Source organism: Chelon labrosus, assembly GCF_963514085.1.
Source record: "Chelon labrosus genome assembly, chromosome: 15".
Taxonomy (NCBI): Eukaryota; Metazoa; Chordata; class Actinopteri; order Mugiliformes; family Mugilidae; genus Chelon; species Chelon labrosus.
The window spans coordinates 8,674,962-8,691,844 of NC_140348.1; the positions used below are offsets into that span (position 1 = coordinate 8,674,962).

The window sequence follows — 16,883 nt, forward strand, 5'->3', positions numbered from 1 at the left end:
TCATAAAGAAACTGACCCAGGTCAAATGTACTTTAAAGTGTCTCCATATACATTTACTCTTATGGTGTAGCCTCTTTTTGGTTTAGTTTCAGCACCAGGAAGCTGTTGGTGCACGTTTTAGGTAATGAACTACAGTACCCATAATTCTCTAAGGTTGATTAATCGAGTGCGGACTCATCGCTCCGCTACACTCACCCACCCTCAACGTCCAATATTCTCCCAGCAGTCGCATCCTGTCTGCGAGGTCCAGCGCTACCGTTAGCTTGCTAATAAGAGAGTAGGCAGTAATTTTTTTCCGCAGAGGAAATTATGAGTTTATATTTCAATATTATGACATTTTACTGACTGCTTCGTTTTGAGAAAATGAATGTTAGTTTTTTCCGTGCCAACACGCCTCCTGGAAGACATAATTCCCCACGCAAAGTCAGCTTTTTCACTTCGACCTCGGTAGCCGAACGGGTTTAGCCTGTCGGTTCGTTTTGACAAGCGAGAGGCTCATCTGTCCGCCGCCGCCGCTGCTGCTGCTCTTGGCAGACGGGAGGGGGGTTTGGACAAAGCCAGTCAGATGTTGGACGGTAAAAATATCCCGACGTTTTTTACACCGGGTTGTGAAATTGAATTATCAAGCTGATCGTCTGTCGTGAAAAGTACCAGCGATAAAGAGGAGAGGAAGGTCTATTTTTGGAGGGCGAGAGTTTGGATCTCGCACCGAAGGAAGGAGGAGGAAGACCCGCAGAGAAGAAGCGACGTAGGGGGGAGAAAATCCTGATGCCAGTGATGGCAAACGAGCCGATCATCCTAAACGTCTATGATATGGTAAGTAGAAAAGAAAATAGAAATAGCGATAATTACTTGTTTTCCCTACTTTATCCAAGAACCAGCCTAGGGTGGATTTGTCAACAAAGCCAGGATGCAACGCCGAACTCCATTATAAAAATATGCATTTTAAGGCTTCATTAGTTATCAGCAGAAATACAATCTTAAAAGTAAAATGCTTAACACTATTTTCACATAATTATTAACCACTCTTCTATTCGGCATATATTCACAACACCAAACCGTAATAATTTTAATCCATTTTCACCTGGTTTACCAGTTCCCTCTCATTGATTTTTTAGCAAAACTTACAATGGACAGCTAATTCAACATGCATTCAACAACTTACACGGCAGTATGATTTTATTTTTTAGTGACTCAACTGATTAAAAGTTTTCTAGACACAAAGTGCTATTACAAAATATTTTTGCCAGTGAAATATATGTTAAACCCGTAATTATGTTAGTTCAGTGCTACCAAAATACACTTGAGTTTGTTAAATGGAGTGGGTTGAAGGAGAAGTTTCATATCCATATCAGGAGTGGAGCAAAATCTGTCTTCAGTGGACTTATGAAGCTGTTGATGCTGAACAGAATTGTGACAGGACTCTACACAAGACTGAACGCAAACCTCGAGTGAATGTGAAAGTAGTCTGACTAATGGACAGGAAATACACTGGAAGACTCTTTGTTACACACCACAGCAGAGGTTGAGTTTGAGTCACTGTGTTGTCACCGCTCAGGGTGAGTCAGTGGGGAAGGGGCGCTGATTGATCGCTGATGAATCATCGATTGATATGGATTCTCTGAGGCGGACAGATTTCACTTAAAATGGAAGTTGCCTTTTGTTCTTTGGGTTAATGTGCATGAACCAGGATTCACCAGGATTTTGTTCCTCATTTCTGTTTGTTTTTTGCCTCGTTATCTCGTCCCTGCACCTTGTAAAATCTCAATTCAGATAATGTGAAGGGATTTTTTGGCCTTTTATTCCCTTTTATTCCCTGACGTTCCCTTTTAGCTCATGGTCAATACATCATCAGAGGCCTTAGGTCACATGGTTGTAAATGGATTAACACAGAGAGCTAGTCATTAAACAGACTTATGAAATCTGTGACATACTCCTAGAATAAAGTAAAGCAGTGCGCATTATTTTGCATTTTGTTTATCTTTTCATCCTCATCCCATTCATTTATATCCTCTCTTTCTTCCTTCCTACCTTATTTTCCTCTTCTTGATCTATCCCTCCCCTTTTCCTTTCTTCCTCTTTCCCCTCCCACCCTCCTCCGCTCTCTTTCTTCCTCCCCTTGCTTTTCACTCGACTCACCGTCCACATTAGTTTCTCCTCTGTAAAGTCTGAAGAGCTTTTATCTCCGTCTCACTTCCATTCATGTGAACTGCTGCAGGGGCCTCGTCACACTCTTACATGCAAAGGCTCACAGAAGCTACTCATACATATCAAACACACGCGCACTCACATTCTTACAGGATGTATGATAGAAACAGATGGAGTGTGCACATTTTAGTGGTGTATATGCAGTGCTTCTGTGGGAACTGTGGGTTCATTTGCATTGTCAAGCAATCAGACTATAGCTGTGATCAGTTCGTCCATCCCAGCACTTTTTAAAGACGTCTTAATTAGGCTGTTCAGTCAGACCTGAATACTTTGCTGCATGATAACTGTCTATGTAAATGCTGTACATGTATCCATCCAAGTATGTTTGTAATACAACAAATGTACTGTCTGATAAAGTTAATGTTTGATCTCATATTCTATATATAGAACTAGAGGAGCAAAAGCGTCGCGTCCATCCACTGTTAACAAACTTCTGGAGAGCACTTAGGATCAATTCCAGTGGGTGATGGAGTCGCTTACTGACTAATCAGGTTTTGTGGATGATGAACAGTTTGTAGACCGACTCATTGTTTGCAGACCAACACACTGATTGGTCATCTCCTCTTGACTGACAGGCATTAAAGAAATGCTTTTGAAAATGCCACATCAAGCCAACTGTCGATGAGCGCCTGTGGCCCTAGTTTTGACGGTGCGGCCCCTGTTGGCAGCTTTGCAGCCAATTCTGCTTGTTGCGTCAGACCCAGAGATCAGTCTGATTGGTTGCTCAGCTTAGCAGACCAGTGCAAGAAAAAGAGAAATGGAAAAGACGTATAGAACGATGAAGTGACTTCACAGTCAGCCTTTGTCTTTGATGTCAGTTTGATGCTTCCTTGTCTTAAAATTTAGATGAGGAGATCAGTACCTCTCACACTGTGTACATTAATCAGCTGCTTAGGTAAACGTCTTAAAACGAATTAACGAATTAACTAAATGCTTTATGCAATGTGTTATAGCTCTTGTAATGTGCAAGTGTCAAAGCTTGGTTGGACCAACATGGTGGTTTTATTTAAGTGAATGAGGAGGCGGTGTTTTATGATTCAGTGCTGAACAGATAGTTTTATGTTTTGGTGACTGATCATTTTTCTGAGAGGAAGTGAAGAAACTGCAAAGATGAGATAGTGGCAGAAGTCAAGACAGTGGGCGTTACACCCTGTGGGATCGCTACCGCTGTGTCACACCATATAGAAGCAGCTAGTGCCACCATGGAGGTATTTTAAACAGCATGTGATATGGCCTTCCCTATTGTCCACCTTTGAATAAACATACTCAGAATGACTGACGAAAAGCACCGTTTCCATCTTTGGATCAATAGTGTCACATGACTTGCAGGAATGTATGTGCAGACACGAGTACAACCGCCCCTCCACCCTTTCTTCTTCCACAATGCCCCGTGTGTGAGGTCCTCCTCGCTGTCCCGCTCCCATATCTGCTAAGTGGATTTCCTGGCCAGCTCTGAGTGCTTTAGTACACTGCTCTAATGAGACAGCATTATCTGCACACCACCTGCCAGCCAGCCAGCACTGTGCGCTGCTTCATCCGAGTGTGAGGGAATGCGTTAGGATATTAGGTGTAATGTTTCCAGATACTCAGCAGAGCTGGCTATGTTACCAACATGTGTTGGCTGCAGACTGTAGATGCAGCTCTAAATCAATTAGGGACATGCAGAAGTCATGTTTACAAGGAAACATTAGGGCCAGGAACACAAAGGATTAAGATGGAAGTGTTTCAGGGACACCACAGAAACTTTTGCTACTGTGGTATATTGCATCAAAATAGTTGAAGCCATTGCATTTCTAAAAAGGTTTCCACAATGTAGAAGTCAGCATTTCTGTCAGCATTTTATGTATGTCCATCAAAATCTGGGAGATCCCAGTGTTTTCTAAAGCTGATTTTTGTGTAAGCATCACCCCTGATTTTAAAACCTCCTTCTTGCACTTCAGGCATAACATTATGACCACCTTCCTAATATTGTAAAGGTGTCCCTTGTGCCTCCAAAACAGTTGTGACTCATCAGAGAATGGACATGGGCCTTCTGAGGGTGTCATGTCCTTTGGGTCCTATGGGTTTAGGGGAGGGGCCTCTGTGGATCATCCCACAGATACTTGATCAGTTTGGGATCTAGTGAATTTGGAGGCCAGGTCAACACCCTGTGGTGTTTTTCATGTTTTTTGAGTTGTTCCTAAACCGTTTCTGTGTTTTCATCCTGCTGGGGATGGCTGCTGCCGTCAAGGAGTGTCATTGCTATGGGGTGGGGGTGGGTGGTACACGTCTAAGTAACATCCACACGAATGCCAGGTCCAAATGTTTCCTAGCAGAACATTGAATTGTCTTTTGTTTAGGGCTGAAACGATTCGTCGAGTTACTCGATTAACTCGATTACAAAAATTGCTCGAGGCAAAAACTCTGCCTCGAAGCCTCGTTAAATTCCTATGACGCACACTATACGCGCAGGGATCTGATTGTTCCACACGGACCGTTGTTTTGGAAGCACCTATGCGAAGCACACCACTATTGTGTATATACTGCAAAGTAGACCTGGCGTACCACAGCAGTACAAGCTCAATGATCCAGCATCTAAACAGAAAACATCCACATGCTGTTTCACCAAGCGTCGCTGAAACAAGGTAACGTAACCTAAACCTATACATTGATGTTCGCTGATTTTAATCACATACCGTATTTGTAGCGATGTGATGATGCGGTTTGACTAGATATGATGTTTAGCTTTGATGTTTTTAAGTAAACTTATTCACGTTCAATTGCAAGACAATACAGCCCAGGGCGGAGTGGCAATCGGGCCGACCGGGATTTTTCCCGGTCGGCCCGATTGACGTTACTAAATTCTCCGCGAATAGCGGCCAAATACTCCCATATATATTATTATTATAGTATATATAGTATTATATTAAAGGGGGGCACGTGCTGTGCTGTTCCTCACGCACGTACAGCACGCGTTCACAAACAAACACACAGGTTGCTAGGTTACCATAGCAAATAGGCTCACCCCAGAAATTATGTATTAAATTGCAATAAATGGGCTTAGTTTTGGAGCCAAATGTTGGAGTTGGAGTTCTCTGGTTTTTTGAGAAATAAAAGGCAAATGCTTGATCATTTTACAGCCACATAATTTTCGTTATGTATTATTTGTTTTGGTTGTTTAAAAACGTAAAAAAAATATATCCGATTAATCGATTAATCGTTCGATAAAGTGCTAGATTAATCGATTACAAAAAGAATCGATAGCTGCAGCCCTACTTTTGTTCAAGTGAATATTTATTACAAATATTCACTTGAATTTAGCTTATGGCTGGCAGCAGTTTCCTTCCTACAGTTTGTGTTTTCTTGCTTCCTCTTTAGTTTCAAAGCAGAGATGTACATAGAGAGAAAAATGACAGCGAACATTTAACTGCAGCTTCTCCTCATTCATCTATCATTTTGTCTCTGCCTTCCTTCCATTGTCTGCCTATAATTCATTCATAAACACTCAGCTTATTCTCTGTGCTCTGCAAGGCGCAGGTTGTAACGAGCTTTGAAGTAATGAGGGCTAAGATAAGAGTCTTATTTCACTGCAGAGGGAAGAGGAGGAGGAGGAGGAGGAGGACTAGCGTACTATCTTTCTGTGTTACTCTTGTAAACAGACAGGGATGCAATCATTTTACATTTTCTTGCAGATTTGTTTCCTTAAAATATCCCGCCACACATCCCCTGTAGATGTGTTCACCCCCAGTGCAGAAGCTTCTTTTGCAATTGCTTCTCAGGGCATCAGGATTTAGAGTCTGCTGTTAATGTTTCCCTTTGTACAGAGTCAGTTGCAGAGACTTTTGGGTTATCTGAAAGCTGTGGGTTTCTTTTGAAGCTTAAATGCTGTTGTGGTGTCTTAAGAGTCTTCAGTTTTCTGGACAGGCTCCACCTAAGGCTCTCTATTTGAAGCAGTGAAGAAAAGCTCATCTGCTAGGTTTCTAGGAAGGCTCTTTAAAACCAGTAGACTGTTGCAGCCAAGGCTGCCAGCTGTTGTAGACACAGGCGGCTGTTATTCCTGGGCTCAGAGAATAACTGTACAGGGGATCAGCTGATGTGATAAATCTCTGTGGTGGAAAAACCCTGCCGGTAGCAATGTTGAAACTCACACTGGGATATTGTGCTACATTAAGGTTTTGAACTGAATGATGGTCCTGATAAATTGAGTGACCGAAATCTGTCTGTACTGAGGCACCCAACCCAGGTTTCCATCCAGGTAAACTGGGTTATGTTGATATTGTAGCGTTGTGTGTTTGAAATATCTGAATCTGAAAGGACATATCTGTCTAAGCATAAAACCACTTGTTGACTCTTGCAGTAGCTTTTTGTGCAACATTTCAACCATATGTAGGTCAGGAAGCAGGTATGTTCTGCAGAATGAGAAATCGGGTGAAATGTTGCACAAGAAAACCTTCTGTGTCACATTAATGTGTCGGTATTGCATAGAAAAAATGATAAATATTTAGTTATGAAATACCCATTACCCATCCACATTCATCATCTTTCTCTCTGTGTAAAGCTCAAAACTCACTGAACTATCCTGTCACAGTCTGTGTGTCAAATTTCTACAGAAGCTGGAAAAGTGACACTTCTCTCCAGCGTTACTACAACCAATACAGCAACATTAACTTGAATACCTACAAATGAATTCTTTATATTATGAACATGATGGAGTTAAGAGCTTACAGTGGCCTGAACAGTAAAATGAGACAGTTCAAGAGCCTTCTGAATTGTAATGCAAACAGAAATAGACAGGAGTATCTGCATCACTTTTTGGACAGTGAGTGTAGAGGGAATCATTTGCAATGCAGATGTGACAAAGGCCACCAGATCTGCCACTTCTGATTGTGTGCAACTGCATACGATGTATTTGCATAGCGATAGACAGGAAGTCTTAGAATAGTTCTAAAGTAGCGTGCTGTGGTTCTCAGGCTGATACATATGTGTTTCACTGCATTGAAATCTCCTGAGCATCAAGGAGGAAAACCTGTCTGTGCATTACAGTGTTCATTAGAACATGTCATTTGTATTGTAATTTTATTTATGGTGGAGAAGGAAAATAAAAACGTGATCAACCATTGTTCCCACTTGGGAAAATGCCAACAATTTGGATAATCTCTTAATTGTCAAGTAATTTAACAAACTGCTGGTAGTTCTCCAGCAACTGATTATTTTCAATGATTACTTAACTGCTGTTTATTTTCTACATTTATTGGATGGTTATGTTGTCTGTAAATTGTTGGATAATGGTGTAAAGAACTTCGTCTTAAAAATGTGTTTTTGTCCTAACCATCAGAACAAAGCCCTCAGATACTGTACTATACTAAATGTTACAACTATCAAAGAAAAGCAGTAAATCCTCACAACTGAGAAGCTGCAAGTTTCAAGACTTGTTTTGCATGTTCTCTCAGGTACTCCAGCTTCCTCCCACCGTCCAAAGACATGCTCGTTAAGTTCATTGGTGATTCTAAATTGGCCGTAGGTGTGCATTTGAGTGTTAGCCTCGGGGGGGGGCTGGATAGGCTCCAGCCCCCCCGTGACCCTTCACAGGACAAGCGGTTACAAAAGATAGATGAATGAATGAATGAATAAATGACCCAGTCATGTTTTCCTCAGTGTAATAGTGGTCTGCTGATAGCTGTCTGTACATCTATGGAACTGCTAATAGCCAAGTCAGCATCAGAATTGGTTCCTGTCACTTGTCTATGACTGCTTCATTCATTAGTTTAGGTTTGAAAATATCGCTGGTTCCACTGAGCATTAGTTTTGTTCCTCTGTTTTACAGTACTGTAGAGCAATTTTCCCAGACTCCAAGGGAAAGAGTTCACTTTATTTATACACTTGTGCATGTCTTCAAATAGCAGTTTTTCCAACAAGGAGCAGTTGGACCTGTTTTACACCAAAATGGATCATCTGCAATATCTTCATGTCATGTTGCTCTTAGTTTTGGATAAACATTTGACAAGGGTTTGGCACTTGCATTCGCTTGCAGCTTGTGTGAGAGTGCACACTGGAACATTACACAGTACAATATTATTTTAACAACTATATTGGCGATGTCAACCAATGCATTAGTCTCTGCTGTATAATGTCTTACTTTTCATCACCCTGAGATGTTGCATCAGATCCCCAGCACGTTCCCCTGCTCCGTCCTCTCAGATATTTTTCACGCTGATGAACTCTGCCTAGCAACAGCCTGCCCAATCAGCTTGTAGTCGCAGGATGTAAGACAGATACTAATTTCAGAGATCAGTCCTGCTGCAGTTATTGATTTTGTGTGTTGATATTTTTTGAGTGTATGGGCCTGTTTTTTATTGCCTGCATGAGAAAGATCTTGTGTAAACACAAACAGTTTCTGTTAGTGAGTATATTTATCTGCGTTTTACGAGACTCTACTGATACGCTGTGCAAGTATCCTCCTAATAATATCAACAGTATACCTGTAAGAACAACTATTCCTCATGTAACCAACTGGAAACAGGCTTTCTTGATCTGATCAAGAGGAATTTTCTGTCCTGGTGTAAACCTTTGGTAATCCATTTAATAGGAAAATATTAGCGCCTAATACCCATATAAACGCTTGATCCTGTCATTTCTCTCTGAGTGGGATGAATCCAAATCTCATCTCCAAATCACTTAAAGCACCAAGCGTGAAAAATATCTCAAGTGTTCTTGAGAAGGCGTAACTGTATGTTTTTTTTCTTTTATGGCATGTTAAAACGTCTGTACTGAACGCCTCCAAAGACAGTTCCTCATTTCGTGTCTGTCTCTTTCTGTTTTCAGTACTGGATCAATGAGTTCACCAGCTCTCTGGGCATTGGAGTCTTTCACTCAGGGATTGAGATCTATGGAAGAGGTAAGGTTACCCGGAAATATTACACCACCTACATCATCTGATGGTTCAGATCGTGTTTCAGAAAGCACCCTTTTTTTATAGCTCAGAAAATCACACATACGTCACTGTGGTTCCTTCTAAGCATATCTGGCTGTTAGTGTATTGTTTATCAAAGAGAGACTTTTATTTTGATAGATTATCGCTTTTTTCCCTTGTTGTGTGTGTTTAGAGTTTGCCTATGGGGGACACCCGTACCCATTCTCAGGGATCTTTGAGATTACGCCAGGTGATGCAACGGAGCTCGGCGAGACCTTTAAGTTCAAGTAAGTGTGGGAAGTTCCAAATGCATGCGGCCTAAATGTTGATCTGTCGCACATGTCGGCAACTGCCCAGACAGCGCGCAACAAGCCAGTCAGTCTGTGTGTGTGTTTGTTGCTGTCGGGCAGTTAGGCGGAGGTTTTGAACGTCATATAGCCATCATTCAGCCGGGCAATAAGCCAACCAGTCATTTCACTCGTGAGTCACTCACACCGTCAGTAGTTAAGTCAGGTCGCAACTCCCAAGTCTGTCAGTGTATTAGCCAGTTGGCTCAATAGTCAGTGATTCAGCAAGAGAGCCAGTCATTCAGTTTGAGAGGCTGGGTAATAAATTATGTGCACAATGATAACACCAGGCTGCAACAGGAGAATTGTGTACAACAGACAGTTAGGAAAACTAGGTAAAAAAACACATGTGAGAGGTAGAAAATTAGCTATGAACAACTATTTTCAAGTACACCCCAAACCAAAGTCTGTGCTTCCAACCTGCTTGCGATAGCATTAGGGGCCAAGCTGCACACCAGTTAAGTGTGTATCTGATCTCATTAATGGCAGTCCCACTTCAAAACTCCTCCATCAGTCCATCAAGTTCATTCAAGCCTTAAAATTCATTCAAGCAACCATGTTACGATCTGATTTCCCCAGTAAATTGAATTTCTTACGACCGCTTAAATAATCCTCATTGAACGGTCACTTTTGCGTTCATTAATAATTCATTTGTTTACTATACAGGCCTATGTGTAGTCAGTGAGTGAACTGTGATCTTCTGTAATGAGGACTACTGGAGTGGAAAAAAGTGGAATTTCTCTTCACTCTTCATGTGATATGCATGCTGTGAGTTTGAGGACAAAATTGTTTATTTAGATTTACTTTTGTATACTGCAATGCAATAAAGCTTTCTAACAACTGTGTGTTTCTAAGTCGGCAGTAAGGCCGGATCCCGGCTGTCGATAAGCTTTTATAATCTTAGTTTTTGCAGTGCTGAATCAACGGTGGAACAAGTCAGCTAGATATTTGCCTGATATTTGACTGCAAAGGAGAAAAAAATAGGATGAAAATTATTAAAAACAAAAATGAGTAACAAAAATAAGAAAGGCAAGAGGGCGCACAGAAGGCCCTTTCATTTTTTATCATCTGAATGTTCAGATATTTCCACAACAACATGATCCTCTAGAATAAATAGACCAACTGATCAGCATGGTTCAGCAGAGGACAGCTCTTTGTTGCTCTTTCTAGTTCCCTAGCCTCCGAGCTAATACCAGCTTTCCCCGTTTTTCCCTTTTAAACTACGAGTATAGACTACTGACACTACTGACTGGTGTGAAAAGTTATCACAGTCTGCCTTCATTGCTAGTAGTTCTTTTGATTTTGGTTTGGTGTGTCTGTACCTTATGGATCTTTCACATGCTGCCTGATCTGCAGGCCTTTGAAACCTAGCCTTGTATAACCCAGTGTATGGTTTGAGGACATTTGTGGTTTTGATCTGAAAATAAAAACATTTAGCTGTAAATGCGAGACATTTCTTTCACAAGAGTGTAGCACATGGCCATTTTGTCTCACGTTCACTGCAGATGAACTGGAGTCAGAGAAACAGCAGAGTACCCTCTCAGTTCTGTATATTTGGTGCATGTCTGTCTACCCAGAGCTACTGGGCTTCTGTGTATTACTTCTGCTCTAGTTGATCTGCCCTGTGGCTTTAGATGGGCTCTGCCTGCGAGACACACACACACACACACACACACACACACTCTCTCTGTCTTCATGCAGGCCACTAGACCATAAGTATGGATCATCTGGGACAAATGCCTGCATATCATCCACTGCGACTAGTCATGCGAATGAAACACTGTCTCAGACTGAATTCATCAAATTTCATTTTCACTTCACTATATGCTATAAAACTGCAAAGTAATGCAGGAAGTGAGCAAAATCGCGTTCATCGTCAGTCAGAGACACAGAGAGAAGTGGGAGTAGCTGTAAAATATGGCTTTAGCCCTCCTGCCATGTCATTAAGGGTGATAAACCATTGCACAATTTTATCATTACATGACAAAGTAGAAGCTAGGATTATTTATTGCACGTGTAAAAAGGCAAACCCGAAAAGAACACAATATTTTTGCATTTTCTTGTGTTCTCTGACGAATTAAAGAAACAAAAATGCCAAAACTTGTCATAAATTTCTCATTTCAACTGGATTGATGATGATTGACACCTGTTAAAAAATCATTGAACAAAAACACCAAATATTTTGTATTAGATGAGAGAATATAATAAATCTGTGCGTATACTGGACACACACCTGCATAAGGAACCTTAAAAAAAACTCTTGAAGTCTGTAAGTGAATGTGGTGAAATTTGCCAGTAAAATGTCCAGTGGACAGACATACATTTCAGCATAGTCTGTGAGCTCCAGGTTTATTTAATAATTAGGCAGGCTCTTAGTAAATGTCTTGTACCACAAATATTTAAAAATGTGAAGAATAAACTGATAAATGCCACAAAGTCTCTGAAATCACGCGCCACTTAAGACAAGATTTGTTTACATGAGCCTACTCTGTGAGTAATAGCATTGTTGTTTCCACTCGTCTCTGCAGAGAAGCCATAGTCCTGGGCAGCACAGACTTTACAGAGGAGGATGTGGAGCGAATTGTGGAGGAGATGGGGAAGGAGTACAAAGGCAACGCCTACCACCTCATGCACAAGAACTGCAACCACTTCTCCTCAGCACTGTCAGAGGTACGTATTCAATTTCAGAGGACGGTACATTGACTGACATTTAGTTTCCTTAATGCTTGCTTCAACCTTTTGGCTATGACACACGAAGCCGGTGGTTGGCCATTTGTCGGTGTCGGGTTGTCAGTGAGCATCTGTGGCACTAGTCATACCGGTGGCACTGTTAAGAGCCCTGCTGCTGGCTTTTCAGCAAATTCAATAAAACAATAAAGTACCAGGGGCACATACGAGGCTTTACTCGTTTCAGCTGTGCGATGGTTTGGATCTCTTCCTAGCTTCTTAGCCTCCCAGCTAACAGTAGCTCTCATCTTGAGTTGTCTTTCCTATTCTGAGTGTGAGTGCTGCCTGTGTGACTGCCTGTGTGTAGGTGTGTGTGTGTTTGTGGGTGTGTGTGGTTTCAATCGGCTTATCCTGGTGTGACTAATGAGCAGGGAGTCTTACACTAGCATCGAGCACTGAGATGGGGATTAGGACACTGATACAAGCCCAGACATGCAGAGCCAGCTGGCAAACACACACACACACATACACACACAAATATGATAAACACATAGTGTATGTACATACCACGTGTGAAGATGCTCCCAAAGAGAAATATACAGTTTATAGTGCGTACATCACCACATGTATGGACACAAAACGGTGTCACATACACAAATTCTAACCTCTTACAGGAATATAGTGAAACACATTCCCGTTGGGAGGCAGTCTTACCCTTAGGATTCAATGCTCATGTTTACTGTAACCTCATTAAAACGTGAGGTTGAGTTGAAGTGATAGCGAGGAGAAAATGGTTGGACACGTTGATGGATGTTGTAGCTTTGAAAGACCAAGCATAACAAATTGATTATCCAGATAGAACGTTTGATGTCAGCCTTCTTTTTGAAAAGCAAATCAACACACTGTTAGCACTCTGGTTCGGTCTTATTATGCAAGTCCATTATGTGTACACATCTGTGCACCGTTGTTCATCTGGGAAGGTGACAGGAAAGCACAAAACCAAACAGGAAATGAAGGACAGTTGAATGCAGTACTTCACGACTGAAAATTAGTCCACCTGCTGCCATAGAGTCTAACTAAATCTCTTTGATGTGTATATGTGTATATACTGAGGATATATTGGACGCATTGCACCTCAGAAAGGGATCTCAGGACATTAAAAGGGGTTGACAGAATCAGTGTGGTGGTAGAGAACTGAGCTATTGAATGCGGTAAATCAAGGGAGGCTTGACTTTTTGATCTTATCTTTTTTTTTTTTTATTGGTATTCAAAAATAAATCACTCGTACCGTCATGTGTCATTACCCACCACTCCCCTTAAGCTCAGCTCTACAGAATGTTGTAGCGTCTTTGAGCCTTTGGTTTTAGTTTTACATCCTGTAAAGTTAGTGATGATTTGGTTCATTCACACTGCTCCCACAAGTCTTAAGGCCGTGACGCAACAAGCCCACAATCCGCTGTCTGTGAGCATCTGTGGCTCTAGTGTTTGTGACTGTTGGTGGCTTTTCACGTGATTCTGCATGTTGAAATCACTGTGATTGGCTGATAAGCTTAGAGAATTAGTGCATCAGAATTGAAATGGAAGTGACAAAAGTAAACAAGACGAGGAAATTTAAAGGGCAAACACAGACGACTCTTCTAATTTTTCATCTTAATCTCATCTGAACATACAGATACACAAATAGTTTTATGATCATCTTGAATAACAGACCAACTGATAATCATGATTCAGAAGAAGCCAGCTTTGTACAACGGTTTGTAGCTCCTCTTAGCTTATTAGCTTCCCAGCTAATTGTTCCTGTTTCATCTTTCTAATGAGGAACACAGATTACTGCCACCTGCTGGGATGAAGGGTTGTTTCTCTTCATCCCAGCAGGTATGGGCCAGCTGGCTGTTGGCTGTAGTCTCTGTGGTGTGTTCAAGCGCAAGAGTTGACATCACAGTCAGCCTTCATTGATGGTGGTTCTTTGAGATTGGTACAAGAGACGCATTTCTCCGGGGAGTTGTGGACACCAAAAACTGAGCAAAAAGGATTGAATATTTGACGGTTTGAGCTACGGAGCAGCTTCATATCTGCTGGATGTGTTAATAAGCCACTGTTTGCTAACATGTTCACTACATCTTAATAAGCGAGACACATTTATTTGTATACCACCTTATAAAACAAATTAAATAGGACAATAACTGCTTGTTGTCCGTAAATTTACGTTTAAGGAGGACTGCAGGGTTTGAAAAAAGATATTTTCTTGCTTCCCTTTCTTGCTTCCTCTCTCTGTCCTCTGCCTCCAGTTATTGTCAGGAAGTATATTCTTGCCATCAAAGGCCAGCTTATCTCCCACAAACGGCACTTGTTGGTGATTTAAAAGCTTGTTTTGTGAGTGTTTAGGGGCTTTTCTGAAAGCGCATGACTGCAGTGTGAACTGCAGTGTCGGAACCTCTCTGAATAAGTGGAAGAATTGTTGTTGTAGCGCCACAAAGAAACTATAATCTTGCACAATCTGCTCATCTGTTGGGTGCCTGTGTTGTGCCCAACATACAAAACCAGCTGCTTTGTGAGACATTTTTGTGGTTCCGGAAAAAATCCAATGTCGCCGTTTCCTCATGCATCTTAAAAAGCGACGCATCAGCAGATTCAGTAAATGCTCTGACTAAAGCACAATTAAACCATTTGACTGGAAAAACACATTGAATTTCTTGGAAGAGTGGAATGCCGCAATAGTGATGACGGAGCTGAGTGATGATGATTAGCCCTGCCTGTGCCGGCAAGCTAGTCTGTTAAGCCAGGAGTTAAGAGAGAAACCCATCATTGAAAAGTCAGGAAATCTAATCTAGTTTACCCTGGAGTCACGCATTGTTCCAGATTAATTTCTTCCACAACACACTCGGGTACACTTAGTTGTTTTCTGTCTCAGAAAGAAGGAACATTTGTAGGTCATGAAGGTTTTGTAAAAGAAGTCAAGATTTATTATATTAAATTCAAAAATTGGATGTTTGATTTTAACATTCATTAAGACTTAAGCTCCTGCAGTGGATCTACACAACTAACCTACACCATTGTAAGCATTTCTACTTTCTGCTAAATCACTAGACTAGTCAAGTGTATTAAATTTCTCTATGTGCTTTAAACATTGGCAATGGAACTGAGCTGCTTGTCTTGGAAATCACCGAAACACAGACACGAGAACAGGCGTCTGTCTCAGTATGTAATTAATTCTCTACTGGTTGTTGTGGGTGTACAGCATGGCTCCACCCAGCAGGTGGTGCCTTTTTGTAAGAAAAAGCTAACTCTACAGCAGAAGTGGCAGAAAAAAAAAAATCTGTTTTTGTTATAGATTATTGCAGCAGTTAGTAAAAGAGAGTAGTGGCATTAGAAACAGTGTTAGTTAGTAGTTAGTTAGTTCAATCCCAAACTGGGAAATTTCACTGTGGCAGCAGCAATGTACAGGCTCTTCTCAGCATATCATACATAATATATAACAAAAAGCTAAGATAAACAATACAAATAAAATAGGAATTATATACACATTATTTACAAGAATAATAAAAAATGAATATTACAAATGAAATTGCAATGAAATTAACTGACAACCAAACAACTATGTGTAAAATATGTAGTAACAGACAGAGTTGTACAGACTGATGGCTTGAGGCAGGAAAGATTTCCTCTAGTGTTCCTAACGATGCAACAAATACACAATAAAAAGGAGCACATACACTGAATATGTATCCAGAACACCAAAATATATGAAATATGATAAGAAAAGGCATCAACCTCTAATGTCTTCCTGCTCTGAAGTAAAAACTCATCAGCCTCAGTTAATGAATGCAGCTGTTCCAGAAATTAAGACCAATAACGAATCTCTTTTTATGTCTTTAACTCTAACGGCATATCCCCTGTCTCCTCAGATCCTGTGCGGCAGGGAGATTCCTCGCTGGGTCAACCGCCTGGCCTACTTCAGCTCCTGCGTGCCATTCCTCCAGAGCTGCCTGCCCAAAGAGTGGCTGACCCCCGCTGCCTTACAGTCGAGTGTGAGCCAGGAGCTCCACGGAGGAGGAGGAGAGCTGGAGGAAGCAGAGGACGCCGCGGCCACAGCCTCCCTGGCCTCCATGTCGCCCTGCTCACCTTCGTCCTCCTCCAGCCCCTCATCGTCTTTGCCGCGCCACTCTCGCCACCAGCCCCGCCGGTAGATGCTGCAAGGCCCGCTGGGAAGCTTGGGGCTGGACTTGCGGTTACAGACACAGTCAGGTAACAGAATACTTGCAGCAGCTGATGGGTGCAGCCACGGCCAAACGTCCTGCCAGACTGTCCTCAAGCAAGACGCTCACCCGCGGCCTGCTCTGGGTAAAAATGTCTGCCAAATCTCTACAACGACGCAGAGCAGTGGAACGGTTTTTCCTTGAGGGGGAAAGGAACTCTTGCTGCTGACTAAGGCAGGACTCTTATTTACATTTCTCCCATCCACAATCCAAACTATCCTCCCTTTGATTATTTTACCTGCCAAATTGCCGGAAGTTCGCCCACCAGAGCGTTTCAGATTTTACCAGTGCTTAGTAACTGGTGCTGATCCTGACCTTGTTCTAGTGAAAACCAAATTCTGCAGAGATGTTTTTGACGGCCATAACCATTTGACAGGTTTAATGTCACTCGTCACTCGTTTTCCAGTGGTCTGGAGGTGAGTAATATAACTTTAAAGGGTTGAACAAGATTCCACACGTGATTATTCATGTTATTCACGTGAAAAGGGGAAGAGATAGATATGTGAAGAATAAATA

The 16,883-nt window shown here is 41.7% G+C and overlaps 1 protein-coding gene across 1 annotated transcript; it reads left to right on the forward strand.

The window, feature by feature from the left end:
* The first annotated feature begins 9 nt into the window (after window positions 1–9).
* desi2 (desumoylating isopeptidase 2) lies at window positions 10–16,802 on the forward strand. The gene is made up of 5 exons (XM_084562418.1): window positions 10–816; window positions 9,010–9,082; window positions 9,291–9,384; window positions 11,973–12,114; window positions 16,017–16,802. Exons 1-5 carry the CDS (start codon window positions 769–771, stop codon window positions 16,296–16,298), a joined length of 639 nt encoding a protein of 212 aa, XP_084418544.1. The 5' UTR covers window positions 10–768; the 3' UTR covers window positions 16,299–16,802.
* Window positions 16,803–16,883: the final 81 nt, after the last annotated feature.

Excerpts from the sequence above, each read along its gene's own strand:
- desi2 (XM_084562418.1), top strand. The coding sequence starts at position 769 with ATGCCAGTGATGGCAAACGAGCCGATCATCCTAAACGTCTATGATATG. Across the intron at positions 817-9,009 it reads TCCTAAACGTCTATGATATG|TACTGGATCAATGAGTTCAC; the intron begins GTAAGTAGAAAA and ends TTCTGTTTTCAG. Across the intron at positions 12,115-16,016 it reads TCTCCTCAGCACTGTCAGAG|ATCCTGTGCGGCAGGGAGAT; the intron begins GTACGTATTCAA and ends CTGTCTCCTCAG.